Source organism: Schistocerca gregaria, chromosome 3 (genome assembly GCF_023897955.1).
Source record: "Schistocerca gregaria isolate iqSchGreg1 chromosome 3, iqSchGreg1.2, whole genome shotgun sequence".
Classification (NCBI taxonomy): domain Eukaryota; kingdom Metazoa; phylum Arthropoda; class Insecta; order Orthoptera; family Acrididae; genus Schistocerca; species Schistocerca gregaria.
The window spans coordinates 249,606,774-249,634,594 of NC_064922.1; the positions used below are offsets into that span (position 1 = coordinate 249,606,774).

Below are 27,821 nucleotides of genomic sequence, written 5' to 3' on the forward strand. Positions count from 1 at the left end.
CTTTGTGGTATATTTTTCCATACTTTGTCTTCCAGCCCAGCTGCAAAGCCACCAGTATAATCATTCTGCAATGTCCAGATATCATTGTGATCTCTTAGAGCTCAAAGCCTTCACCTGGACACATTAAATATGTAGTTCTATGGTTTTCACTTAGACTCCTGCAGCTAAGGCTTAGTTAATTAACTTTTCACCATGCTAACTCTATTATGCTGCTGCACTGCACCATGTTATAAATAGTTACAAGTTAGTTGGCGTTAGGAGAACCATTAATGTTTTTAATGATGATGACTGATGGTAACATACAGGAGATGACTTTAACAAAATCAAACAATGGCAAATCCAGGATGGACTCAGCATCTCCTTTTTCAAGTGATAACCTTTGAAACTACTAGTTAATTTTTTTTGTTCACACTTTCTATTATTCTTATTATTGTAGTAATTTACAGTGATTACCCAGATGTAATTGTATGATAGTTTCTAAACGCACAGAGCACAGTACTGGACTAAATTTGTCATGAGGAAGCATCTGATGCATTGCTGGTGCATGAAATTTTCTTAAGGTCACGAAAGTATCCAAGTGTAGGGTCAGGTGGCATCCATCCCTCCACCACTGCATATTATGGAGAAGTATCACTATACATTTATAGAACACAGCATACATTTCCTGCATATGTCATGATCCTCATTTAATACAGAAGTAGCATAAAGTGATTGTTCTGGAAATTGTGTTCTACTTGGGTGCCAAAGAATGTGACGTTAATGTATTAGTTGTATGCATGGTGTCACAGTGCAAACTGGGCATCATGTCAACTGATACGCAGCCAAGAATTGGAAAGCAAATGCTGAACATTGATTTCCTTTGTTTTTGTGCACCTGTGGAAATTCCTGTCCAGTCAACATTCCCACAGTGAGAGATGTATAAAATGACTGTCAAAGACAGATAGAATTTCAGGTGAGAGATATTTTGCACGTCAGGATACAAATGTTGATCATTTGTTATAATGAATATTTCTGGTGTTGTAGGATCTATTGCAACTTGTGTGTCCATGTAACTGTGTCTTTTTTTCTGTTTGTGGCGCTAGAGGAATTAATTTTCGCGTTGACTCTAACCTATTACCATTATTAACTACATGTGACCAAAAAGATGATGATCAAAATACACTGCATGTGAAAATGATAACTAGTAGCAAAGCCACTGTGTCAAAAACATGAAATATAATATGTCAGTGGTTTCTTATTTTTAATGCTAATAATTTATGTAGTTATGGAAGTCTTAGGACTGATAGTCACATTCAATGTTCCATTTTAGTCTGGTGACTTTGTTATAATGAAGAGTGATACAGCAATGGAGCATCCACCGCTATGGAGAATAGATGGGAGAACTCTCCTTCAAAAATATGAAAGCTTTGAACAAAGTGGTAAAACTCTCTACAGGAATATTTCCACGGTAAGATATTATTTTAATTGTGATAATCAATATGTAATAAAGTGGTAATAATATTCAAAACTGAATTGAACATCAGTAGTAACATATTATTGAGTGCACATTTCATTAAGAATAAAAATGTGTGAGGAACTGATTCCCCAGTCTCCACTCTGTTGGATTGCTTGATTTGTTCATAAAATATTCACACAATTGTGGTTTTAATGTTGTACTTGTTTTAAAGCCTGAATCATTGACATCTTCATCTGTTGACATTGTCTTGAGGCATTTCTGTTTGTTCTGATAAAATTGTCACCAATGCTTCCTTAACTGTTTTTGCCATCATTAAATGTTGATTCAATTCCCTCAGTTTTTGCAGAGATTTGAACTTTGGCTGCCCAGATGATAATTAATGCGAGCAAGGAAATAGAATCTTGCACATGGTCATTACAGGATATGTTCACAAATCCCGTTGCCAAATGTATTTCTTCTTAATATGTTCTCCATATCTGTATCGGCATTGGTTGTGTTATTGTAGAGTATCAAAATTTGGCATCAAACAAGAATGAGGAGAAGCAAACCACTCACATGCAAATGAATAATGGGTGGCACGAAGAGACATGTAACAGATCATAAAATCATAGTAGTTTCCTTTAGAGCTTTTTATTCCTTCCCCCTCCCATCCCCATCCCCTTCCCCTTTCTCCTCTCCCGTCATTTCCTGCACCTCTTCCCCCTCTCACAATTTTAAACTAGTGGGCATTCAGGTTATCCAACAAGATATGACTGGTACACATGTGGGAGTAAGCATGGCAGAGAAAATTGAAGGAGAAAATTGAAGAAGCAGAATTAATAATGAACAGAAGATAGGTAAATGAAATTTGCATGAAAAATAAACATGTCAGAGAACGTAAGACACTACTAGCAATGGGTTGAAGAGAGCTAAGGTGTCAGAATAGTTTGTTTATGGGAATTCCAAGATGGAAACAAATCATTTATTTCAGGTTAATGTTGCTTTTCCTCATTGAGGTTGTATTATAGTAAAAAAAAAAAAATCAACATAAAATAGTTTTTGGGAAAAGTATAAAACAAATGAAAGAAGATCAGCATTTAATGTCCCATTGGCTTTGAGGTCATTAGAGATAGAGTACACACTAAGAATATCTCAAGGATGTTGAAGGAAATTTGCTTTGTCCTTTCAAAGAGGCCATCCCAGCATTTGCCTTGAGCAATTTAGGGAAACTGTGGAATACTTAAATCTGGATCGCTGGATGTGTATTTGAACCATCATCTTCTTGAATGTGAATCCAGTGTGCTAACCACTGTGCCTCCTTGCTCAGTCTGGGAAAAGTAATTCTGAAACTGGAATAATTTGCAACTAATGTGAAAGGTAACTGTGTCCTGCAGAAATAATGTATTCGACCATGAATGCTTGTGAACTTGCATGCAGGTAATGTGCGCTTTGCTTCCTGGCTTTCTCAGTTTGATGGATGTTGTAATTATTTGAATACTATCTATACACTTTTTCTTAACTTTTTAGTCAAACAATATAATATTGTTGTTGCAGTCTTTGGTGAACACCTCTGTTTTTAATAAGTTGATAGCTACATTATAGTAAAATATATAGTGCACATCAGAAGTACTTTTACAAACTTTCGGATTCCTCATAACATAATTAAAAGAAAGTTCAGAGAAAATGGATGCTAGAATTGCTTCATTTTTTATTTATTAATGAGAGATCATTTTACAAAATTCTCAAATCAGAAACTTATAACAAATGTTCAAAATGTCCTCCTGCTGTTTCTACCCCTAAGCATATAATTTTTGGAGACAAACAGTTGCCCCTTTCATATATGACACTTCCACAACATGTTGATGCAATTCTTATAAACATCATAATTTGCTGCCAGCGATCTGGGTAGGAACTTGGCAAATGATATACCTCCATTGATTTCTGTCCCGGTATAGATTTTTTCCTCTCCATTTCATTATACTGTATTCCTCTCGTATTGAGATCTTCATTAATCTCATCTGTTCATCTCTTCTTAGGCTGCCCAACTGGTCTTTTTCCTGGTACCTCCGTCTCCAAATTCTGACATGAAGTTAGTGTCAGGTGCATTAGCTTCACATGACCTAACCAGTTCAATCCTGCAGCACTCATTCTTTCCTCCACGGTCAAGATCACCTGCAGTTCTCTCCTTACATATTTGTCCTGACTCTGTCCCTCCTGGTGTTTTGAGCTAAAGAACTCCATTTAACATGGCTGTATCTGACTCTCTTCTCTCTTATTTATGACACAGGTCTCCAGACTGTATCTCATGATTGGCAGGATATATGTGTTATACTTGGTCTGTTTAGTTCTTAAAGGCACTATTTTGTCCAAGATTAGGTTTCGTACTTGGTGGAAGAAGCTGCAAACTTTTGCTGCTCTGTTTAAAATTTTTAGCTTGGCACTTCCACCACTTGTTACAACACTACTGAGGTATTGAAATTTTCATGCATTCAACCTTCTCTCCTTCCAGTATGATCTTACAAGGTTTGGGTGTCCTGGTCATCCTCATTGACACTGTCACACTCAAATGGAGTCCTTAAATTTTTTATTCCAGTAATCCATTCTCCTCTGAATCTCCATTTCCATCTCTTCCCAAATGGTAATACCATCAGAAAAAGGAATCTTCCATGATTGCGCCCATAAGTCTAATGAAGAGTATTTGGGAAAGTGAACTGCCTTGCTGAACATCTCTCTTTGTCTGAAATCATTTTGATCTTCCACCTCCTCCTTGTGCACTGCTTCCACAACCTTTGTACAGAACCTGAATTTTTTAATTAGTGAATCAGGGATATTATGTTTTCTCAAGCATTCCCATATTTTATACCTTGTTACACTGTCATATTATCAGACCCTTTTCTTTTTCCAAATACTTTTTCATTAACTGAAGGAGGGGAAAAATGTCTGTTGTTCCCTTGCTCTTCTGAATCCATGCTGTTGTTCCAAAAATTGATGTTCAAGAATTTTTCTCAGTCTCTTTTCTGTGATCTTTTCCACTACCTTAAAGGAATATGAGAGGTGTGTGATTCCTAAGTCCCTGCTGCATTTCTTTGTACTTCCTTTCTTAAACAATGTCATTATACTTTCCTTTTTCCAGTCATTCAGCCCTTTTCTCTCTTTCCATCCACCCCCAGCACCTGATATAACCACCGTATTCCTTGAATTCCAGCTGCCTTAATCATATCCACTGTCAGCTCATCCACTGCTGCTGCCTTCCCACCTTTCATGTTTCAGGGCATTTTCAGTTTCTGCCCAAGAAATTGGATGCCTCTTCTTCCTCTACTTTAGTGTCTTCGATGTCACTTTCTTGTTCATTTTCCCCATTCAGTAAGACTTCAAAATAATTCATCACTTCCCTTGTGCATTCCACATCCCTGATAATATTCCCATCATTTGTTTCAATCACTTTTATATCTTCTCTGTCAGATCTTTTACTTTTCAACAACCCATGGCATTATTTGTGCTCATTCAACAGTCAAATGAGCACAGTGTAGGGAGACAGGTGTGTGTGTGTGTGTGTGTGTGTGTGTGTGTGTGTGTGTGTGTGTGTGTGTTTTTCTCCTACAGCGTGAGAAAGGAATTCCATTCTGAAAGCTAGCAAAGTAAAGCTGTGTACCTGTTGTGTGTGTGTATCTGTCAATGACACAGCACTTCTGCCTTTCAGTGTGTCATGTTCCTTATTCCTAAACAATTAGTTATTCAGAAGAGTCATCACCTTCTTCTCAATTTTATTCATAGAATAAACATGTATCTATGTATGAGGCAGCACCATGCAAAAGACTGAAAATATTGTTATGTCTTCATGTGACATTAAGACCATAGTGTTGCACTTGCCAGCTGGTGAAACTACTGTTTCCTTCTCCTTGTTTGTTGCACTAATTGTTCCTTGGAGACATTGGATTTTAGCTTCGTCTCCGTGGAAAGCACTCTACAGCTTTTGTGTTGAACCTCTTCTGCTGCTTCTGGTGGGAGAGATGCTCCAACATGCTCCACAGGGCTGATGTAATATGCTGTAGCTACCATTTTCGGAGTGTGCAAGAAATTTAGCCATTTAGCAAGTATCTCCACTGTATCATTATCCATATGTTTGTCAATGACATTAATTACAAGATGGCTCCCAGTATGTTGCCTTGGGTTTTTGTGCAAGCAATCAAATTTTGCTTTCTGGTGTGCAGAGATTTTCAATTGCATTGATTCTGCTACTGACAATGTCATACTGTCAACCTATTCCCAAGAATCAACAGAGTGTCTAGCCCACATGTAAAGATAGAGATAAAGAAGCTGTTTTGAAATGACATCTAGCATTCATCAGGAATCGTGAATTACCTCTTGTGCTAGAGTCAGGTTTGTTTGGCTAATAAGCATTTTTTCTGCAGGTGTATTAACACAGTGTTTGATTTTGGTGAACATAGGTACGACTTATTCATCTTGACACAGTTTTATGAAGGTCAGCATATTGAGAAGCTGAAATTTCTTCTGATGGAGCTTATCCTACTTGTGTTCATTGTTGGAAGTATCTTCCCCATAGAGTGACGTGGTGTGGTCTCTTGCTTTTTTTCAATGTAATTTATTAATAAGTTAATAAAGTTCAAACCAATGTTTTTTATCAACACGTAAATGATGTGTTTGTGGTGTGGCTACATGGAACGAAAAAGTCTGAAGAATTCCTGGAACATTTAAAGTCTTATCCATTATAATTCATGGCAGAATTTTAGAAAGAGTTTAAACTATCTTTTCTCACCATGTTAGTCAAAAGAAAATTGGACAGACCCCTGGGTCACAGTGTATGTAGAAAATCCACACACAGTGACCTCTGTTCCCGTGCCTTGAACCATCACCATCCGTCTTCAAGAAATTCTTTACTAAAGATTCTGGCCCTTAGAGCTCAAACACTTTCACACAAGGAGGGCATTGCAAATTTACTCCAGTGAATAGTGTTCCAAAGGAATGGGTAATCAGAGCATCAGATTCAGCAAGCATTGCACTCAAAATTAAGAATTCCTAAGGAAGAGATTGAGACTGACACACAGAAAGACAAGCCAAGGATTGCTTATCCACTTTATGCTAGTCTAATATGTGGAAAATGGGTAATGCCTGTGGAACTTGGCTTCCTGTGCATTTCACTCCCATCAAAAATGTTAAAACATTATCTTTGTAATTTTAAACACGATTTAGGCCTCTGAAAGCTGGGTGTGTACTGCTTTTCATCTGAATATGACATTTCCTACTTGAGGCAGGTTATTAGAGCATTCAAACTGTTCCTACTAAGCTACAAAAACTGTGCTGCTTTCTACTTGGGGATGAGCTGTCTATCCACATGAATGCCAACTGACAAACTGTGGCCAAGAGACAGCTGAACCATCCAGTTGCTGAACATGCTGCCTGATACAGTATGCATTGCTTCAATAACTGCTTCACAAGCTCACCATCTGGATCCTTCCTACCAGCACCAGCCTTTCTGAATTGCACAGGTGGGAACTCTCCCTGCAATGTGTCTCCCTTCTCTATTTCTCTCCTTTTCTGCTTCACTCCCCCCCCCCCCCCCCCAAAAAAAAAAAATAACTTCCTGCTGGCAGCACCTAGCAGCCCCCCTGTCCACACCACATCCCCACTTGCTACCACAAGCAGCATTACACCTTTCCCCATCCCCTTGCTACACTATCCCTGTCACTCCCTGACCCTGTCTCCTCCTAATTCCTGCAACCCATGCCATATTGCTTCTCCCATCAGTCACAGTTACAGCATGTAGTCTGGCCACAGTGGGCAAAGGGAGTGGTCTTATATGTGTGTGTTGTGCTTTTGTGAGTGTGTATGTGTTTTTGGAAGAAGGCCTTTCGGTCAAAAGCTTAAATCTATAGCAGTCTTTTTGTTGTGCCTGTCTGCGAAACAAGCAAATCAGCTGTTACAAAGCACTTTCTCAAAAATAATTATGATACAAATTAATGAGGAGGTGAGTATCATGCTGTAGATGCCAAATTTTTGGTGCAGTGGAACTCACGAATATGGAAATAGAGACGTTGGAAAATCTAATAAACAGGAATTGAGGTTTCAGTCTAAACAAGGCTTTGTGGGGCAGCAGGTTGATTATCATACTACTCAATCCTTAGTCATAAGAGGAAATTGGAATTGTTGTAAATATTGTTCGCCATCTTTTGTGAGAGCCTGGGAACTATTACAGTGGTCAGCCAGAAAGCGATGGAGAACATACTGACCATAGTTCCCAGTCTGCAAGTCCATGTTCTTGTCAAACCCATTGAAAGAAATGTTTCTAATCTCTGTTTGCTCAGCGGGATCAGGCCTCTGATTATAAACGAAGATTTTGCACTGTAATTGATACAGATATTTGGTAAAGTTTCACACGCCCAAGTTTGTAATATTCATTACATTCATACTGATAGTAAATCTCTCTATCCAAAACAGCACTACGAGCAGTTCAGAGGTGACCTCTATGGTAAGTTCCTACAAAATTGTCTTTCACCATGACTGATGATAATCAAAATAAATGCTCGCCAAAAGTGGAAAATAATTGTCACCACTTGTCACGCAGATTTGCTAACATTATGGGTGGCATACCAACAGTTACTTTTGCAAAATCTAAGTGATCCAGAATGGTGTACAGTCCTCGTGAGTTCACTTTCTATTATTACTGAAAATAAGCGTTTTGTAATAGCCTGTCTCTGACATTATCTGATGCAGCATGCACTCTGGCATTTGACTGACACAGGTCTTATGGTGGCTATATGCAAAGCGAAGCCTAGTATTGCCTCTCGGGCTGTATTTATATACACGGTGAGTCAAGAGGAAAGGTACATGCTTTAAGGGGTGATTGTATTAGTGTTTCTGAACAGAAAACTTCATACGGACGTGTGCCCTATTCCGAATGGTTTCCAAGATAGAACACATTTAATATCACTTTTGTATGTTCTTCTTGAATAACCTGAAAACTACACCCTACAGTGAAAACATGTCACAGTAGAAAATTAAACTGTACTAAATTTCCTATGAAAAAGGTTCTATTCTTTTTTTTCCTCTAGAACTAATGGTTTGTGCAAAGAGAGCGTGAGAATGTTGAAAAACTCTTTCGATGAGCACACGTTGTAGTATATTGAGGTAGCAAGTAGAGACGAACTGTTTCATATGGGGCACTTGTGGTGTATAAGTCAGGTAACTACCTCAAATTGGCCTACAAAAACTACAGCACATGCATGTTTTTGAACATTCTCGCACTCTATTCGCAGAAACAATTAGTTCTAGATAAAAAACTGAATAGGACCTTTTTTGTAGGAAATTTAATATAGTTTAATTTTGTACTGTAACATGTTTTTACTGGAGGATGCAGTTTTCGAGTTATTCAAGAAAAACGTACAAAAGTGATATTAAATGTGTTCTGTCTCAGAAACCATTCAGCATAGGGCGTACACCAAATGAAGTGTTTTGTTCAGAATCACTCAAAGCATGTACCTTTCCTCCTTACTCACCCTATTTGTGGCACAGCAGATGGCCACGGGAACAGCGGCTGTCATGAGTCAATTTAGAATCTTCATAATTTTTGCATGAATATAGTTAAGTTTGTTAAAATCACAGAAAAAGTTTTAGCTCACTTGCATTAAAACTTTGCCTTCTAGAATTTTTAGAATGGAACTGACAGTAGCACATGACCTCTGCACAACAAATTTAAGAGACCTTGAATTGGTTGTTATTAATGTCAAGGTCCTAAAACGAGATATAGCTGTATTACTCAATAGGCTTCAACATGTGCTGTAACCAAAACTTTCTAGCATTAATATAGGAAATACTTAATCTACTACAAATAAGGATATTTTCATTCCAAATTTAGTTTTCGTAAATTACTCGAAAACTTTTAGAGGTAGCTTAATGGGATCACGTAGTTATTATTTTCATGTTGAACTGAAGCGTCGTGAAAATTTTCACGTTTCTAAGTCTAATATTTAGTGCCCTCAATTTTTCTTAAAACCGTGAATTCTGACCAACATTTTGCTTTAATCTTTTTGAGACTTGTACCAGTTAATTTTGACATACATCTGCACATTATGACCAATATCTGGTTTCCTAGCTTTATTATTTAGTGACACTAATTATTAAAAAAAACAATGATGTGTTTAGGTAAAATATTGATCTAATCAATCTGATACTTAACTTTTAATTTCATTCATAATTATGGTGCAGTACTTGTATCTTCTGTGCTACACACAGACACATTATGGTGACATGCCGCTACTAACAGTGAACTGGGGTAAGCCATATGGGCATCGGGAATGAAAATCGCAATCTCTATATACGAGGGTTGGAACTTTGGTAGTGGCAGCTATTTATTTACAGCTCGTACAAAATAGATATGTGTTTCATAGTTTTACTGACCTTCCATATAGTAGTCACCAACATTGTGTATAACTCGTTGCCAGCGATGTGGAAGTCGTAGGATACTCTTAGCAGTGCCATTTGTGTTGACAGTTTGAGTGGCGCAGTCTATTGCCCAATGAATTTGTAGTAGTTCTGAAGTGAATGCCCTGAAGTGTTTCCTTCAGTTTAGAAATCAAGTTGAACTTACGAGGGCTTAAGTCAGAGGAGTGTATTAGGTAGTATAGCACTTAACAGCCCTATTAGTCAAACAGATCAGTAACAACTTGCACTGTACATGCTTGAGCATTGTGCAGCAAAATTATGGTCAGGTCGTGCAGAAAGCGTCATCACTTCTGTCTCTATGTTGTTCATTTTTGGAACACAATCTACGACCAGCTTAGATGTAGAAGTGATGACACTTTCTGCAGGACCTGACCATAATTTGGCTGGACAGTGATCAAGCACATAAAGTGCAAGCTGCTATTGATCTGTTTGACTGATGGGGTTGCTAAGTGCAATACCACCTACTGCACTCCCCTGACTAAAGCCCTCGTAACTTCTACTCTATTTCTAAACTGAAGGAAGCATTTCATGGTATTTGCTTCAGAACTGCTACACATTCGTCGGGCAATAGACCGCACCACTCAAACTGTCAATACAACAGGCACTGCTAAGAGTATCTTCCACGTTGCTGGCAACGGGTTATACACAATGCTGGTGACTACTTTGAAGGTCAGTAAAACTTTGAAACACATATGTATTTTGTACTAGCTGTAAATAAATAGTTGCCACTATTAAAGTTCCAACCCTCATATAAAATACAATGTCCTAACTGACTGACCGACTCATCATCATCCAGCCCAAACCACTAAAGATAGAAACTTGAAATTTGGAGAAGGTTTGGATTTGATACAGTAGGCTTCATTTAAAAAGATATCTTTTGAAATTCCAACAGTAAGTGGGTAATAGGGGATGAAGTTTTTTTTTTATTTTATTTTTTATTTATTTATAAGAAAATGTCACTATTAAGGCAGTGTTGAAGCTAGACCTATGAAACTTGGTATATAAAGAAATATGCGTTTGAACATTTTTGGAAACTTAACCCTAAGGGAGTGAAACAATGGACGAAAGCCTTTTTTGAAAACATGTCATTATTAAAAAACTATTAAAGTATTGTTAAAGCTTCATCTGTGAACGTTGACATTTGACTTCTTGGTTACAAATAAGAAAATACTTGTTTTAGTGTTGTTGGAAATTGAACCCCTAAGGGGCTGAAACATGGGATGAAAATTTTTAAGAAAATATTTCATTACATTAAAAAAAAAATTAAAACAAAATTTATGAAAATTGGTATTTCCTTCTTCTGCTAGATATAAAGATATATTTGTCAGGGGATGGAAGTTGCTATGGAAATATCTCCACAAGAATGCTAAATGCATGATTATCAGAAACTCTGGACTTCAGCTACCACAATCACTTTTTGGTCAGAAGCACTTTCGGAAAAGACCATGCTTATGTGGGCTTAATTAGCATGAAAAGCTTAGGAGATATGGCAGTTTGTGAACAACATGAAAATTTGATTACATGAACTCAAACAAAAATCTCTGCAGGCCACACAGTCTACAAGAGTGAATCAGCGGGTCTTAAGCTAGTCAGCTATAAATAGGAGTGTTGGACCAATAGTAGTTCACTGTCTGGTAGGAGTCCAGCAGTGAGTAAACATAACAGCACAACTCACTGCACCTGAAGAAGACAACAGGGTCAGTTGTGCAAATACTGCGCAAAAAATGGAAAAGACAAATCGGCTGTATATCTGAAAGCACACAATTACTCAATCATGATGAGATACACCTTGTATATAATTATCTGCAGCCGTCAATTTGAAATGCAATTTCATTTGCACTTACATGAACCATTGGTGTGTGTGTCTGCTTTGTGTTTCAGTCTTTACCTTTATAGACAATTTGCATGAAACATGGAATGTAGATTCCTGTCCCTTGTTGGTAAGGCTGCATGAACAAGGGAGATCTTCCCTCCTTTGCACTGCTACTTGACACACTCTTGCTCCTAGCTGGAGTTCTCTTTCTGTCCTCCTTGAATCCCTACCTGAACTCTAGATAGTATGTAGTATTAGTATAGTATTACTACTTAGTATAGTTTTTTAAAAGGCTACATAACTATATGGCTTGTGAAGTTGGAAATATGTCAGTGTCATAAAATAGTCCAGAAAGACTTGAGTATTTGGGTGGACATACTTCTATGTATCATGCACAATGTTAGTTGTATTCCATTGCTCATTTGTTTCACTATGTGTATTTATAAATATCTCACACTCTTTCGTCTCTCTACTCTCTCTTCCTGTGCCCAAAACAAATTTTTTCATTTCCTTAAAAAAAATTATTGTATACATTTTTAGTAAAGCTCATGTCATCAAGAAGATTTATAAGAGAAAATACCGTTATAATCGTGCTATGAAATTTCAGTCATGGTGAGAGCTTTGACCAGAACACATCCATACTAAATGATTAGGTCCATTTCTCATGAAAATGCAGACAACTGTAATCAGTATATATCTGCATCCTCCTGCCTTAACATAGTCAATGAGACAGTTGCTCAATAATCTCATGGTTGTTGCTCACCTACAACATGCAGTCTGTTCAGTGCCATTGTGCATTGTTTAATTCACTTAGAATATACCTTACTGAAAACGATTTCATCTGTGCTCAGGGAGGTAAAAGAGCCTCTTTTGCCAATGGTAGATGCCACAGGATTATACTAATGTTATTAATAACAAAAGAAGAAGGAACCTTCATAAACATTTTTAAAATTTGTATTTATGGCTAAAGTCTTCTGATTTTTTTTTTTATTTGAACTTCACTTACGTAGAGACCAAATAAGACTTGTGAAGGGGGCGGATAACATTTATGTAGAGCACAGATAACAAAGAACCTCATATTTAAATGTGCTATTGTAGTTGTCTTGCAATTCTGATCAATTTAATTCTCACATTTATCTTATACTATGCACTTGTATTAAAAGTAGCAGTATGCACAGCTTATAAATTTGAATTTTTTGTATCATTTTGGGTGTTTGAAATGAACAAGCAGTTACGAAATTTGTTATCAGCCAGCTGCTGCTTGTGACATACTTTATAATTTTATTTGATTTAAAGCCTTTAGCAAATGAGTTCTGGTGGTTATTCATGTGCTTCAGGATGAGATGAAGTTAATTTTACTATCTACACACTTTTTTTGTTACTTTCAGAGAGGGTAGCAGGGAATGGAGCGATCTACCTGCACCTCACACAGTTACATCCTTGGCAAGTGCAGAGTAATCTCCAGCTAACTCTTTGTGCGTTGGCATCACGAGAAAATGAGGCCTGTATTTTGGGCATCACACCAAGCAACTAGTGAGGTCAAAACTGAAATGTGTGGCCCACAAATGTCAAAATGTTTTATGTTATCAGTGCTGAAATTTCTGCACTAAGAAGAGTCATGGGTAATGCCTGTGATAGATCATGAACTTGACTTATTTTCACACAAACAGAACTGCTGAGCAATGGCATTATGTTGTTACAACTGTACCATGTTGGTCAAGCACAAAAGTGGCAGGAGCTCAAGTGAGCATAGTGTGAGGCCTGTTTTATAATTAAGTGCCATTTTGAAATACAAATAAAACAAGTAGACTTTTCTTAGCAATGTTATTTTTACATGAAAGGGTGTATTTAAATTAATTTTCCACCAATATTCAGAATGTTTATATTTGTGTGCAAGTATTTGAAATGACTCCTTCAAATGAGAATTCTGCTGACTGTGAAATGCACCCTGTGATTCATTTTCTTATTGCTGAAGGCATAAAAGTCGCTGAAATTCATCATCAGATCAGTGAAGTGTATGGAGATAATGTTATGAGCTATGGGATGGTGTGGGAATGGATGAGAGCTTGTAAAGATAATCATACAAGTGTGCATGATGAGGAGCAAAGTGGCAACCTTCAGTTATTAACAATAATGTAGTGCAGAAAATTAATGAAAAAATGACAGAGAACAGATGCTTTACAGTTTCAGTGTCGTGACGAGTTTCCTCAAGTGTCAAGAAGTATGTTTTTGCAGTTGTTGCCTAATCAGGTGGCAGATTTCTATGAGGATGGTATTTAAAAGCTGGTTGTATGATATGAAAAGTATATTAACGTACAGGCTTTCATGTAAAAATTGCCAAAGTATATTAACATACAGACTTTCATGTAAAAATTACCAAGAAAAGTCTTCTTGTTAAATTTTTATTTCAAAATGGTACTTACTTAAGAAACATGCCTCATATTTGTTGGATGCCTAATGAATACCGCCATTCCAGACAGAAAAAAGTGTGTGGATAGGCAGCTCACATTGTCTTTATTTCAAAGTCTAGTAATAATGTAGGTTGATAGAAATATGCCTTCGACCATGGCCTAAAGCTCATGAAACGAAAATCAGACAGATGCAGGATGTTATGAAGTGCAATACATTTGATTCTCAGATTTTTCTGTTGTGATGATAGATAAATGAGGACCCTAATGGATTTCAGCACTGTTAAACATACGCTACAATATTCCAACACCACACATCACCTTACTCATTAGATTCTGTTCGATGTACCAAGCTGTGGAGTGCATGCTTCCCTCCTCCCCCCCAAAAAAGGTTCCCTTCTCCCATGCACGATTTTATACAACACTTGCAGCATGTATCACTTGTGAAAACATGGTGGAGCTCAGTGCTGCGTGATGGGGCAGAAACTAATCTTCCTGTCTCTCTGTGCAGCCAGATTAATCTGACCACTTCGTATAAAGAAGTTGGTGATGTCACTTTAACCTCACAATCTATTTGTGAGTTTGTACTCCTAATGGAAATGGTAATTGCATGAGCTTCAGCTTCCTCAATTAGTACAAAATTTTATTCTGTATCTGGTCCCAGTAGATATGCACGGCACAAAACGAACCATATCCAGTCAGCAAAAGCCTCACAGTCCCCACCTGGTTTTTGCCATAATGTGGACAGACAGTCCCTGTACTAAGTAGCTCCTCTCTTATGTGAATATTACTCTGCTAACTCTCATTCAGAAACTTTGATCTTTCTGCATGTCTCAAGGTATCTACAGATTCGAAATATGTACAGGCATCCCCTGACAACTTCAACCTGGCTACATTTAATAAGAATCTGTCCAGGCAGGAACAAGTACTTCCCACATCATGGACACTTTGCAAAAAGTTAGTTACATTTTCATTTATCTTCCCCGGAAATAATAGTCACAGTAGGAAAAGTGCTTACAGTAGTAGGAAGAGAGGTCATTGAATTTTTCTAAGATTGAGTCTGTTAATTTCTTGATTCAAAGAAGCAACAGGATCCATGACCATTTCCACCTGCAGCAAGTTCCAGTATTTCTTGTTGTCAGGAATGTAAGTCAGGCGTGTTTACAAATCAGGGAAAGACAGTTACTTAATGATCACTTGAAATACCTTTACAGAGGAAGGTGATGTCAATACAGAAAACAAAATTTATTCCTGTCCACAATGACACTCAAAGGGTGCTCGTGGCAAGGTGACAGCAGAGGATAAGTGCACATTGCTAATGAAACTTACAGTAATTTCAATGTGTGGAGACAATGGTGAATGTGTGGAGATGGTGGTGGTGGCTGCGGTGATGGTGTGGTGTGCCAGTGGCATCTGTAGCAACGGTAGCACATTGACAGCAGGTGTGACACTCAGGACCCATATTGAACAGCTGGTAGGCAATGTGATGCCAACACCCGATGATGGCATGAAGTCCCTTCCAGTTCTGGCAGCAATGACAATTGGCATAGGCTGCAATCCATCAGGTGGTGAGGCGGTGTGGCATGCAGCTTGGACAGCATCCTTTCAGTGATTGTTTGGCTCTAAGAATCTGCCAGGGACATAGGGAAGGGCCAAGTGTGGCTGAACGCATCTCAGCACAGGTGGCACTGCAACCCATGTGTGTATTCACACAGTCTGAGGCACAAAAGCACATCTTATGCCAGGAACAGAAGGGAAAATATTTCATGGGAAAGTCAGGTCCCAATCCGTTGCACTAACTGTAGCAACCAAGTTTAACTGCAGGCTAAAATGATGTGCAGACAGTAGCTCTCAGCTGAGGATTTTTATGCTGCAACAATCTGGAACAAGTGAATAGTCTGAGTACCAGTTCAAACTGTGCAAACTATCCCACTTCTGACAACAGTTGTGCAAGTTGGTCAATGAAAACGTGGTCATGATCTCTGGGGATTCGTTTGTAAGAATGATTGGATAAAAACAAATGTATCCATTGCAAAACTACTCATTTCTCCAGCCTTATTCCTAACAATTAAGGGATACATCAGTGCCTAGGGAGGCCACTGAAAAAGTGAATATACATGATGTCCAAGAGGTTAGGAAATGGGTGTCTATTCAGGTGAAGAGCTGGCTGGTAAGGAAGGTAGAGCTATAGCCTCCAATACACTCCCCAGTCTGCACCCAGACCTCATATGACCATTTCCTACACTTTGATTGCTGGACTGCTTCTACCAACGCTTGTTCTGGGAGTGTTACCCTTGTAAGCATTGCTTAGGCAATGCACCACCTTGTCATATCGCCGATTGTGCTAGTGGAGTTTGCCCAGATACGTGAACAAGATGTAGATTGGTGCTGGCATCTGGCAAGTATCCTGTAGCAGCCAGCCCAAGTCAGTCATGCCTGACAAGGAAACATAATTGCTCCCAACGATGAATAAAAATTTTGTTTAAAAAACACGCAGTATGTACTGTTGTTACTGGGTGATCTGTATGGGAAATATGAATAGATTCTATTGGTCATTACCATCTGGGACACATTCTATGTATGATGTGTTCCATTTGTTGGTATCAGAATCTCTGTTTTATTGAGTATGGTTTCCTCTGTGTCAATTCTCTACTGAATATTAATTTAATTGCTTATGAAGTCACAACTACTGGTCTCAGTGTTGTACGAGGGTTGAATGAAAAGTAATGCCTCCACCTTCTTTAATTGGGTTTGGATGGGAATATTTTAATAAATTGTGATGCTTAATTACCAATATTCACTTTTCCACTTAATCACCAGCCAATTGGATACATATTTGCCACCGACGAACAAGTTTTCTGAAGCTGTCATGGAAGAAGTCGACACACTGTTTCTGCAACCACAGTCTCACAGTTCTCTCAACGTCTTCATCAGAAGCATTATGATGTCCCCATGGATTGTCTTTCATTATCGAGAACTTGCAATTTCTCTCTGAGTGTTGCGACACTCATCCTAAATCAATCTCTCAACATTTTGCTTGTGAAACTCTGTGTTGCTGTCACAGGACATCCAACTCGTTGTTTGACATGCAGGTCAGATTTTCCCACCTCAACATCTTTAAACTTACTCACCCAATGACACACAATACTCACATCAACACAATCACCATAAATGGTTTTCATTCTCTGATGAATCTCCTTTGGGGTGACACCTTCTGCTTAAATCACATTGACCGACTGTCTGCACAGGGTTCTGTGCTTTACACTGTAAGAACACAACCGTTCAATGATAAGGCTTCCTACCAACTGGAGGTGTAGAGAAGAGGTTATGGAACAACCCAATACCTGCCACATACCAATGGTGCCAACTGTTGAAGAGATAGGAAGGTGGAGGCATTACTTATCAGTCGACCCTCACATACAACTGTTCAATATAAATATCCTGCATCCAATTTATTTCAGGAGCAACGAAAATTTTACTCCGGGTAGGTGACAAGTCAGTATAACAACTCAGAAATATTGTTACAGCACTTGGAATAGAATTGCAGTTTGGGAGGGTCTTTGTGCTTGGCTCCTGTTTGAGCTAGAAACATGTATTAGAAAGTGGTTTACCCAGACTAGTAGCCATTTGTATAGCAATTCGAACACTTGTCTTACTATAGGTGTTTTACAGTACATTAAGCAAGACTTGAACAACAAACCGGAGCTGGTTCCCAGGTAAGTTGTGCAAATGGATTACTTCATTTTGTAAAAGATTGTAAGTGGGCTGAAATTAATGTTCAGCTAATGGCACCAGAGTGGCTCATTAACATTTTACATGCAAAGACAGTCACCCTCATTTTGATTCTGCGTGCAGAAACAGTCACCCTTAAATAACTCCAGACTGTAGTGAGACGAATGGTTCAAATTTCGTACAGTGGTGTATCAGACCTTGGTCTAAGATAACTTTTAAGTGTTTGAAAAATTCTGTACTTTAAACTTGTACAAATCAGCTCAAACTTCACATTAAGGTAGATAAATGGATGAAGTCAAAACGATTTTTATTTTATCCAATAATCTTTATCTGTTGCAATAATCTCTATCTGTTGTCAAGATACAATGGTTTAATGTTTTTCTGGAGTTTTAGAAGTGTGCCACTTCAATACATTAAACTTATATGAATCAGTTCAAACTTTGCACGATGATAGATATACGGATAATGTCAAAACAATTTTTTTTTATCTTAATACATTATTGAGATGTAGTAGTTTAAAGTCAAGCTAATTGTAGCACATAAAATTTATTATTATATGAAATGAATGCACGCCTTTTTTTTTTTTACACACGCGCCACTTCTATGTTACAGACGTGTGGAAATCGCTTCAAATTTTGTAAGAAGGTCAACAAATACATTTAATTAATTGCCACCCTGTTGTTTTGTGAAAGGTTTATCCATTGTCACGATATAAGCAACATGGTTCAAAAGACAGTAAAAAAAAACCTATAGAAGATCAGCCATCATACGAATCAACAGAAATGTACATAAGTTGCCAATTGATGGCAATCTAATATCAAAACTATGGTAGAGTGAAAGTTGAGAACCAGAATGAAAAATGCTCTTTTCATAGGACAAAAATTGGTGAATATGTCTTGGGGAGAGTTAGGAATCTAAAAGAAGGGAAATAGCTTTTTGACTTACGTGGCAGCTTCAAAGACATTTAAACCAAAACATCTTTACATATTTGCATCCTTTTGTGATTTAACCCTACTTCTTCAGCACAGTGAGCCATTTTAGACCCACAGCCTGGTACATATATGGTGAGTGTAAGAACAAATAGACACAAATTTGTGTGTTTCTACAGAGTGGGATGCATTTACAATAGGAAGTTTCTGAGAAAGGGGGTGCATCAGTAATAGGAAGTATCCCAGGGAGATGCATCCATCCTAAACTTTAATGCCACATTGTGTCATATTGCGTTACATGACAAATGTGCTATTGGATAACATGATGGCATGTGTTGTGTCATATGACACTCATCATCTTACTTTATTTCACATGATGCATAATATTACATGATGTGGGTACTAATATTATCAAGTAAAAAAAGTGCGAATATGTCAATATATTTTGATTTAAACGTCTTTGAAGCTGTCAGAAAAGTCGAAAAGCTAGTTCTGTTCCCTTCCTTTACATCCGCGCGCGCGCGTGTGTGTGTGTGTGTGTGTGTGTGTGTGTGTTGGTAATTAATTTTCTTATTGCTTGTTCCTCCTCCCTGCCCCAAGAATTTGGAACCCAAAGCTTGAAATTTAAAATATCTAATATTTGAGAAAGATTATATAAATGGTATGCATTTCTTATGGTGACGATGTATAATTTGGAATAATTTATTCTACGTATTCATTTATAAATATGAAATTACATACATTAAGTGAATTTTAGGATTAAACTGTCAGTCTAAATTGTTGCCTGGAACTATAAAGAAAACATGAACCCTTTCGGTATCAGTTTAATCATTAGTGTTAAATGATGTTTGAATTCACACTACAAAGTAGATATACATTACAACTTGGTTTTAATATACATGGAACAATAGCATCAGATCAAAAGCAATTTGAGTCTGTAAATTTTGCTTGTTTGTGTGTGTTACTTTTCATAACTGAAGTACCATTATTAACTGAGTAGACAGTGTTTTTGCAAGTGCAGAAGGATGAATCATTTCCTTTTTTTCTTTTTTTACTGCAGTATACAAGCTGGAGTCCACAAAACAGGCACATCTACCAACAAGTTGCTGTGCGATTTGTAGTGCAAAATAATTTTGAAACAGTTGTTGAGTTGCAGAAGAACAGCATATGTGATGACCATCAGTGAGTAGCATATGTTTTTTGTTTGTAAAAATTGTCTCATCTTTAGTTTGTTTTAATATGTTACTTTTACTCAATGGAAGATAAAATGTTTAATGGTTTAAATCAGTAAGATATGACATATTACATGCTGTATGAAACATCTGTTTATAGGGTGTCAGTAGGTAAATACACATAAACTAAGCAAAAGATCTTCTCTAGCTTCCAGGACTTGGTAGGAGCTATTATGACAAAAGTTAGGAAAAAGGTAAAAGAAGTAGATAGAAATGATTCTAGGATAATAGCATAAAGAATACATCTACATCTGCAGCCATACTCCTCAAGCCACAGTGTGGTGTGTGGCAGATGGTATCCCGCAATATTATAGAACCCGTCACATACGTGATTTGTAAGAAACCTCCTTTGTAGACTGATTGCACTTCACCAGTATTCTACTAATAAGCCAAAGTCTACCAGTTGCTTTCCCATGACTGAACCTATGTGATCATTCCATTTCATATCCCTACAGTGTTACACCCAGGTATTTGTATGAGTTGGCTAATTCCAACAGTGACTCATTTATATTATAGTCAAATGATACTAAATTTTCTGAAGTGCAAAGTTTTATATTTAGGAACATTTAGAGGAAGTTGCCAACCTCTGCACCACATTGAAATCTTATCAAGATCTGACTGAATATTTATGGAGCTTCTTTCAGATAGTACTTCATTTCTAGATAACTGCACCACCTGCAAAAAGCCTGATTTTACTATTAATACTGTCTGCAAGGTCATTAATACACAACATGAGCAGCTAGGATCCCAACACACTTCTCTGATACACACTCAAAGTTACTTCTACATCTGATGATGACTCTCCATTCAGTATTACATGCTGTATCCTTCGTACTAAGGAGTCCTCAATCCAGTCACAAATTTCACTTGATACCCCAGATGATCATACTTTTGACAATAAGTGTAAGTGTGGCACTAAGTCAAATAACTTTTGGAAACTAAGAAATACTGCACGTACCTGATTGCCATGATCCAAAGCTTTCATTATGTTGTGAGGAAAGTGCAAGTTGGGTTTCACATGATAGATGTTTTTGAAATCCATGCTGGTTGGCATTGAGGAGCTAATCCTGTTCAAGATGTCTCATCATATTTGAGCTCAGAATTTGTTCTAAGATTCTACAACAAATCAATGGTAACAATATTGGACAGTAGTTTTGTAGATCACTTCTACTACCCTTCTTGTAGATGGGTATGACCTGTGCCTTTTTCCAAGAAGTGGGCATTGTTTTTTGTTTGAGGGATCTATGATAGACTGTAGTAGGAAAATAGGGTTAACTCAACTGGAAATCCTGTTTAGAATCTGACAGTGATTTCTTCAGGGCCTGGATATTTGTTCAGTTTCAGTGATTTCAGCTGTTTCTCAACACCACTGACACTAATACCTATTTCATTCATCTTTTCAGTGGTATTAGGATTAAATTGGTGCAGTTATCCTAGGTTCTCCTTTGTAAAGGAGCATTTGAAAACTGAATGAAAAATTTCAGCTTTTGCTTTGCTACCCTCAGTTTCAGTTCTTGTATCATTAACTAACTTTCGTGCCATTAGCAGTGTTTACATATGACCAGTGTTTCGTTGGAATTTGTGAAATGTCATTTGATGATGTTCTGCAATGGTAGTCATTGAAGGCATAACACATTGCTCTCTTGATGTCCAAATGTATTTCATTCAGCATCTCTCTCTCTATTGATAGCCATAAGCTTTGTTTTACACATATTACGCCATACTCTGTTTCTTTAGCAGTTTTTTTACAGTGACTGTATACCGTAGAGGTTCCCTCCCATTATGGCGTTCTGATGGGAACATATCTATCCAGTGTGTGGTCAACAATTTTTTCAAACTTCGGCCAGAGTTCCTCTGTGTGCTACTGACCTGTGCTGAAAGTTTCAAGTTCCTGATTGAGACATGACAGTACTGATTTTTTATGTAGTTTACTGAACATATATATCTTTCTGCTAGTTTTAGTTGTCCTTTGTACTTTGCTAATCATTGTTGCTACAACCACATCATGGTCAATGATGCCAGTTTCGATGTTGAAAGCCTCAAAGAGTTCAGGTCTATTTGTTGCCATTAGATACAATATATTTCCATAATGAGTGGGATTACTAACCATCTGTTCTAGGTAGTTTTCAGAGAAGGCATTTAGTAAAATTTCATAGGATCGGTTACATCAGGAGGTGAGTCTGGTGGATGTCAGAGGGATCTAGTTGTTTTATGCCCACCCCTGATACTGAGTCTTGCCCAAACAATCTCACATGCACCTTAAATTTTTATCTTGCTAGATTTGTGTTTCTTGTCTACTGTGTCAAATACACCACTTCCATTGCCCATTTGCCCATCCTTTCAATATACACTTATATTTTCCCCAAAAACCTCACTTCCATCTATTTCAGCTTTCAACCAGCTTTCTGTACCTAATATGATGTGAGCGTCACTTCTTTTCATGAGCCCTTTAAACTCAGGCACTTTTTTGTTAATGCTTCAGCAGTTTACCATTAGGATTTCAATACTGCCACCTATGGGAGGCATTTCTGTCAATCTTACACTGACGCTTCTGGGTTTCCTACAGCTATCGTTATCTGGATAGGATAAAGAGTTGTCTAATCTAAAAATATCCTCTTGTGCACCCCACAAACACAGTCAGCTACCATAGTAGCAGCCTGTGATGTGCAGTGCACACCTGACCTATTTAGGGCAACTCTACAGTTCTCAACCCTATGGTGCAGGGCCAGGAAGTCTCAGCCGAGCTTGTCACAGAACCTTCGAGGTCTGTGGTCCAATCCTTCTACTTGACTCAGAACCAAAGGGCTATGACAAGTTCTAGGGGCAATGCTGCAAATTGTGAGCTTCATTGAAAGTCCATACACAAGGCTGGTCTTCTTAACCTTCTCTGGTATGACCAAAGAATGTCCTCAGATTCCAGATGACAGGCATCATTTCTTCCAATGTGCACCACAGTCTACAAGCATTTGCACACTGTTCCCTCGGTGGCTGCCAGAATAGCCTCTTGTACAAGTTGAATGAGGCCCCCAGGCATACACACTGAGTGCACCTGGTGTACTTTCATGTCCCTTGCTGCCATTTCCCTAAGGGGTACCATCGTTCGCCATACATCAAACTGCGGATAATTTATAGACCCCTGCCCTTTTGTGTTTGCCTCCTCCTGACACCAGACAAAACAGGTGAAATGAGTCCCAATGGCACAGTTTCTGTTTTAATGAAAGACAGCACTTCAAACTTGTTCATTAGGGGGATCGGTACAATGCATCGAGTCTTCCCTAGCCCCAACCACACTGTACAGGATGCCACTCGCAATCAAGAGGATGAGTAATGAGATCCTGTACTTTCTGCAAAGGAGACAGGAACCACAGGAGAGGATAGTACTTGAGGTACCTCTGGTACAGGTATCACAGTCTGTAAAACACAGGTTGGCTAATCTTGTGTGTTGGCTGGCTGCTATCTGTAGGTGGTGACTGCCGCGGGGGTGGAGCAAATGGAAGAGCATACGATGGCATCACCCAAGTAGCAATTCTTTGGGCAAAGGGCTGTTGTGGAACTGGGAGTGATAAGTGGACACAAAGCAAAGCAAGGCTTGTTAGCATGGATGATGCAAGCTAAGTTTGTCCATTTGCCTCACCATTTGATTGTGGTATAATCGTGCTGATGTGAGATGGTGTATGCTGTTTGCTGTACAGAAGTCTTCAAATTCTGCGGAGACAAATATAGGTCCATTGTCCATGACAAGAAATTCAGGCAGACCTTCGATGCAGAATATGGACTAAAGTGCTTGCAAAGTGGAACAAGATGTTGATGACATGGGAACAACAAAGGGGAATTTACAATATGCATCAACAATTATTAACCAGCGTGTGTTCCAGTAAGGGCCAGTAAAGTCTATGTGCACACACCACCAAGTGCTTCTGCCTTGGGCCACTCAAAAGAACATTGTGAAGGGGCAGTCTGATGTTTCACACATACTTGACACAGTTCAGACATCTTTTCTATTTGCACATCCATGCCAAACCACTTGCAATGTCTGTGCGCTAATTGTTTGTTTGGACAACACCTCAATGACCTTGATGCAAAAGCTGAGTGCACGTGTCGTTGAAGCACTTTTGGTATCACCAAACGTGAATTTCCTGACTCTGTGTGAAGCAAAATGACACAACGGGCAACGGAAAGATCATGTGGATGTGCAAAATATCAATTCACAATGGAGCTTAACAATGTGCTTGATAAAAGAAAGCCATCTGGTATGAATGTATCTGAGAATAAGTGGCTTGTGCTACTTTGCAGTAATCCAGGGGAAACTGTTCGACAGTGTCAGTTTCTTGTGCATCAGTTTGGAAGCACACTATTTAACAAGTGTCGATGTCAGCATCAGGCCCATTAGGTAGATGTGAGAGAGTGTCTGCATTTGCGTGCTTAGAAGTGGACTGCTAAATGATCTTGCACTGGTAGTGGGAGAGAAGAAGAGCCCAGTGTTGCAATTTCTGAGCAGCACAAATAGGAATTGGTTTGACCAGATTGAAGAGTGACTGCAAAGACTTATAAGAACTGGTGAAATTTAATCACACCAAAGATGATAGTGAGAGCTTCCTTTTCTATTTGGGAATAGTTATGCTGTGCTTTGCTCAGAAGCTTGGAAATGATGGTAATAGGTCTGCCTAACAAACCAATCTAGTATGATGAAACAGCAGCAATTTTTTAGGACGAAGTGTCTGTGACAGATTTTTTTGGACTGAAATGATCACTGAGCAAAGACACTTTCAGTTTCTGAAAGGTTGTGTCATAATCTTGGGACCAAATGAAAGGAATATGTTCGCAGTGAAGGCAGTGCAAGGGAGCCGCTATATGTGCTGTGTTAGGGATGAAGTGAATGTAATAATTGAGCTTCCCTAAGGTAGATTGCAATTCTTTGACATTCGGGGGCAAATTGTGATCACATATTGCTTACAAATGTGCCTGTGTTACATGAACACTGCGAGAATTGATAACATGACCTAAATATTCTATTCAGATTTGGAAAAAGACACACTCTTCTTTATTACATTTGAGTCCAGCCTCAGACAAAACTTGAAATAAAGTGCACAAGTTGGCAAAAAGTTCTTCTGATGTGCGGCCAGCAACTACAATATTGTCCAGGTAATTTTTACATGAAGGCACAGAAATAGTCAGCTGTTCTTGGTAGCATTGGAAAATGCAGGTGTTGATGCACTACCGAAAGGCAAAAAAAGGAACTCGAAAAGTTCTAAATGTGTATTGATGACAAACGGATTTTGCAAAGATTCATCAGGAGGAATCTGAAAGTAGGCATTGTGAAGGTCAGTTTTTGAAAAATAGCAACGTGCACCTAAGTGATCCATTGGTTCATCAGGGCAAGGCAGTGGATAAGTATGCACAACTGTCTGTGGATTGGCAGTGGCTTTGAAATCAGCACAAATCCTAATTTTTCCTTGTTGTTTGCGATCATAAACAACGGGGGAGGATCACTGACTTGCAGAGATTGGTGCAGTTATGCCATTTTATTGCCGGTGAGCCAGTTCTTTTGCAACCTGCTCACAATGTGCAATAGGCACTGCATATCCTTTGAAAAAGTGTGGCTGCACATTGTCTTTAAGCGTAAGGTGCACTACAAAGTTATTGGCTTTACCTATGGCAAGAGCAAACAGTTCTTGAAGTTTGTCACAGAGCTTAGCAACTCTGTCACTTGAATTGAAATGAGATGCAGCTAGCACATTGGCCACAGTGTTTAGCCTAAGCAAGTCAAGACAAAAAATAATAACTGATTGTCTACTTTGTAGCACTTGAAAGGAAACTGTCTATTGCAGATTCTGATACATGGCTGCAGTGTTAAGTGTTCCTATCACTGGAATGTTCTGGCCATTGTTTGCTGTAAGTGTATTTGTAGATTGACACAGTTTTGGTTTGCCTAACAGTTCATTTCATAGTTTAACAAGGAAATTCATGCACCTGTATGTAACTGAAGTTTTACTGTATGCTCGGCAATCACTAAAGGTACATAGAATTTATTAGAGAGATGTTGAACAGGGGAAATAGTGTTGTGAATAACTGCACACGACTGTTCTGTGGGAGCAAGTTAACCTTGCACTTGGATAGCAGGGTGCAATTGTTTCACGCTGTGACCTGGGGACATCTGTCTTTTTGAACAAACACTTTGTACATGTCCAGTTCAGTGGCAGGAGTAGTAAGTGGTTTGACATGATGGGCAATGTTCACATTTACATGTCATATAGCATCAGGGGTATGATTTGGTACCACACTGTTGGTGAGCAAAGTGTGGCTTGTGCTTAAGATGCTGATCTGTTACAGCGTTTGTGTGCCATTAAGTGTGGCTGTTTATGAGACCGCGTAGCACTAGAACTATTTCTGCCTTTCCATTCTGCAGCACAAATGTCACCAAACTCCTGGAAACTGTGTACAGCAAACTCATAAGAGTCTTGGTAATCAGTGATCTGCAATACCTGCTCAAGAGTAGGATTAGAATATTTCAGGACCTGATCCTATTGTCTGTCACATTCTGTGTGATTGCATCACTGATCATATAGTCACTGCTGTATTGTCCACATGCACAGCGGTACTTGCATTTCCTTGTTAAACCTTGTAACTCAGTCACCCCCTGGCTGCTTCTTTAAATGAAAAATCTTAAAACTGGCAGCCACAATGTTTTTATGGTCTACATAGTATTTATTTAATGCACTGACTAATGTCTGAAAGGGGACAACTTCAGGCCGTGATACAGAGAAGAATTTTGCAAGAGTCCTATGCATTGATACACAAAAAATGGGAAGGAAGTAAGCCTGTGTCACAGTACCTGATAATTTGGTGGGCTGCTAGGTGGGCACTGTATTGTGCAGTATACTCCATACAGACTTCTATATTTTTGTCGAAGGCACGATACAGTGGCAGTGACTGTGGCATGGAAGCTGAAGGTGCGGCTGCTTACTGTTTGAGCTGTGTGATGAATTGTATCATGATTTCAGTCAGCTTCTGAAGCTTCTGCTTCTGAAAATGAAGGAGCTTATTAAGATCCTGTGGTGATTGGACATCCACATTACATAATGTTTTGGTAGTGCAATTGGCAGATCCTGTGGATTTGGAGCCGGAGTCGGTGCAGACATAGGTTGCGGGATAATGAATTATAAATTGTAGTTGGGTAATGGGTGGGGCTGACATCATAACTAGTTAGTCAATAGCAATGACACAAAAGTAAAAGGTGTGACGTGCATGACGTGCTCCCACAACTGAAACAAAACATGTCACTAATTTGCAGTGTTGGATTAGGAGAAACAAAGCAAATAATAACACTTTAAATTCAAAGCAAAAGTGATGCTAGCCATTGTTGCCACTGCTTCAGGCTTGGGAAGCCACCACCTCATCGCCAGTTTTGTAAACCCTCTTTACCAATTTTCTAAAGGCCTCATTGCTACTGCTGTGCAGCTGGAATTGTCACTGTAGTTACGGTAGGCTGAGCTTGTGGGTTCATGCAATGGCTTCTGGTGCAGTATATCACTAAGACAGTTTCTCCCTGCCACTATTACACACCTGTGCCCCAGGGTCAGGTAACAGGATAGCAGAACGAAGGTTCTACAACACTCCAACAAATTAGCAACTGAGTCACACAAATGAGTTAAAAAGGTTTGCTTAGCTTTGTTACTAGTTGAAATATGAATTCTGCAACACTACTTGTAATGTAACACAAAAAAGGCCCTCAGTGGCGAAGTGCAAATAATTGTAGGTGAACTTCACTGCACATAGCAAATGCAATTTACAATAACTTTCTGTCCACTTCTA

At 38.6% G+C, this 27,821-nt stretch overlaps 1 protein-coding gene across 2 annotated transcripts in view; it reads left to right on the forward strand.

Moving 5' to 3' along the window:
* The window catches only part of LOC126353806 (uncharacterized), a 155,212-nt gene that overhangs the window by 71,065 nt on the left and 56,326 nt on the right, over positions 1 to 27,821 (forward strand). The window contains exons 5-7 of one of the 2 annotated variants that reach the window (XR_007565208.1): positions 1,310 to 1,447; positions 13,097 to 13,241; positions 19,838 to 19,904. Coding sequence is in view for 1 of the 2 variants with exons in the window: in XM_050002903.1 (XP_049858860.1) it covers positions 1,310 to 1,447; positions 19,838 to 19,959 (260 nt within the window). In the remaining variant the exon portion in view is untranslated. Of the gene's footprint in view, positions 1 to 1,309; positions 1,448 to 13,096; positions 13,242 to 19,837; positions 19,960 to 27,821 lie in introns of those variants that run through there. The other variant, XM_050002903.1, reaches the window with a different exon arrangement.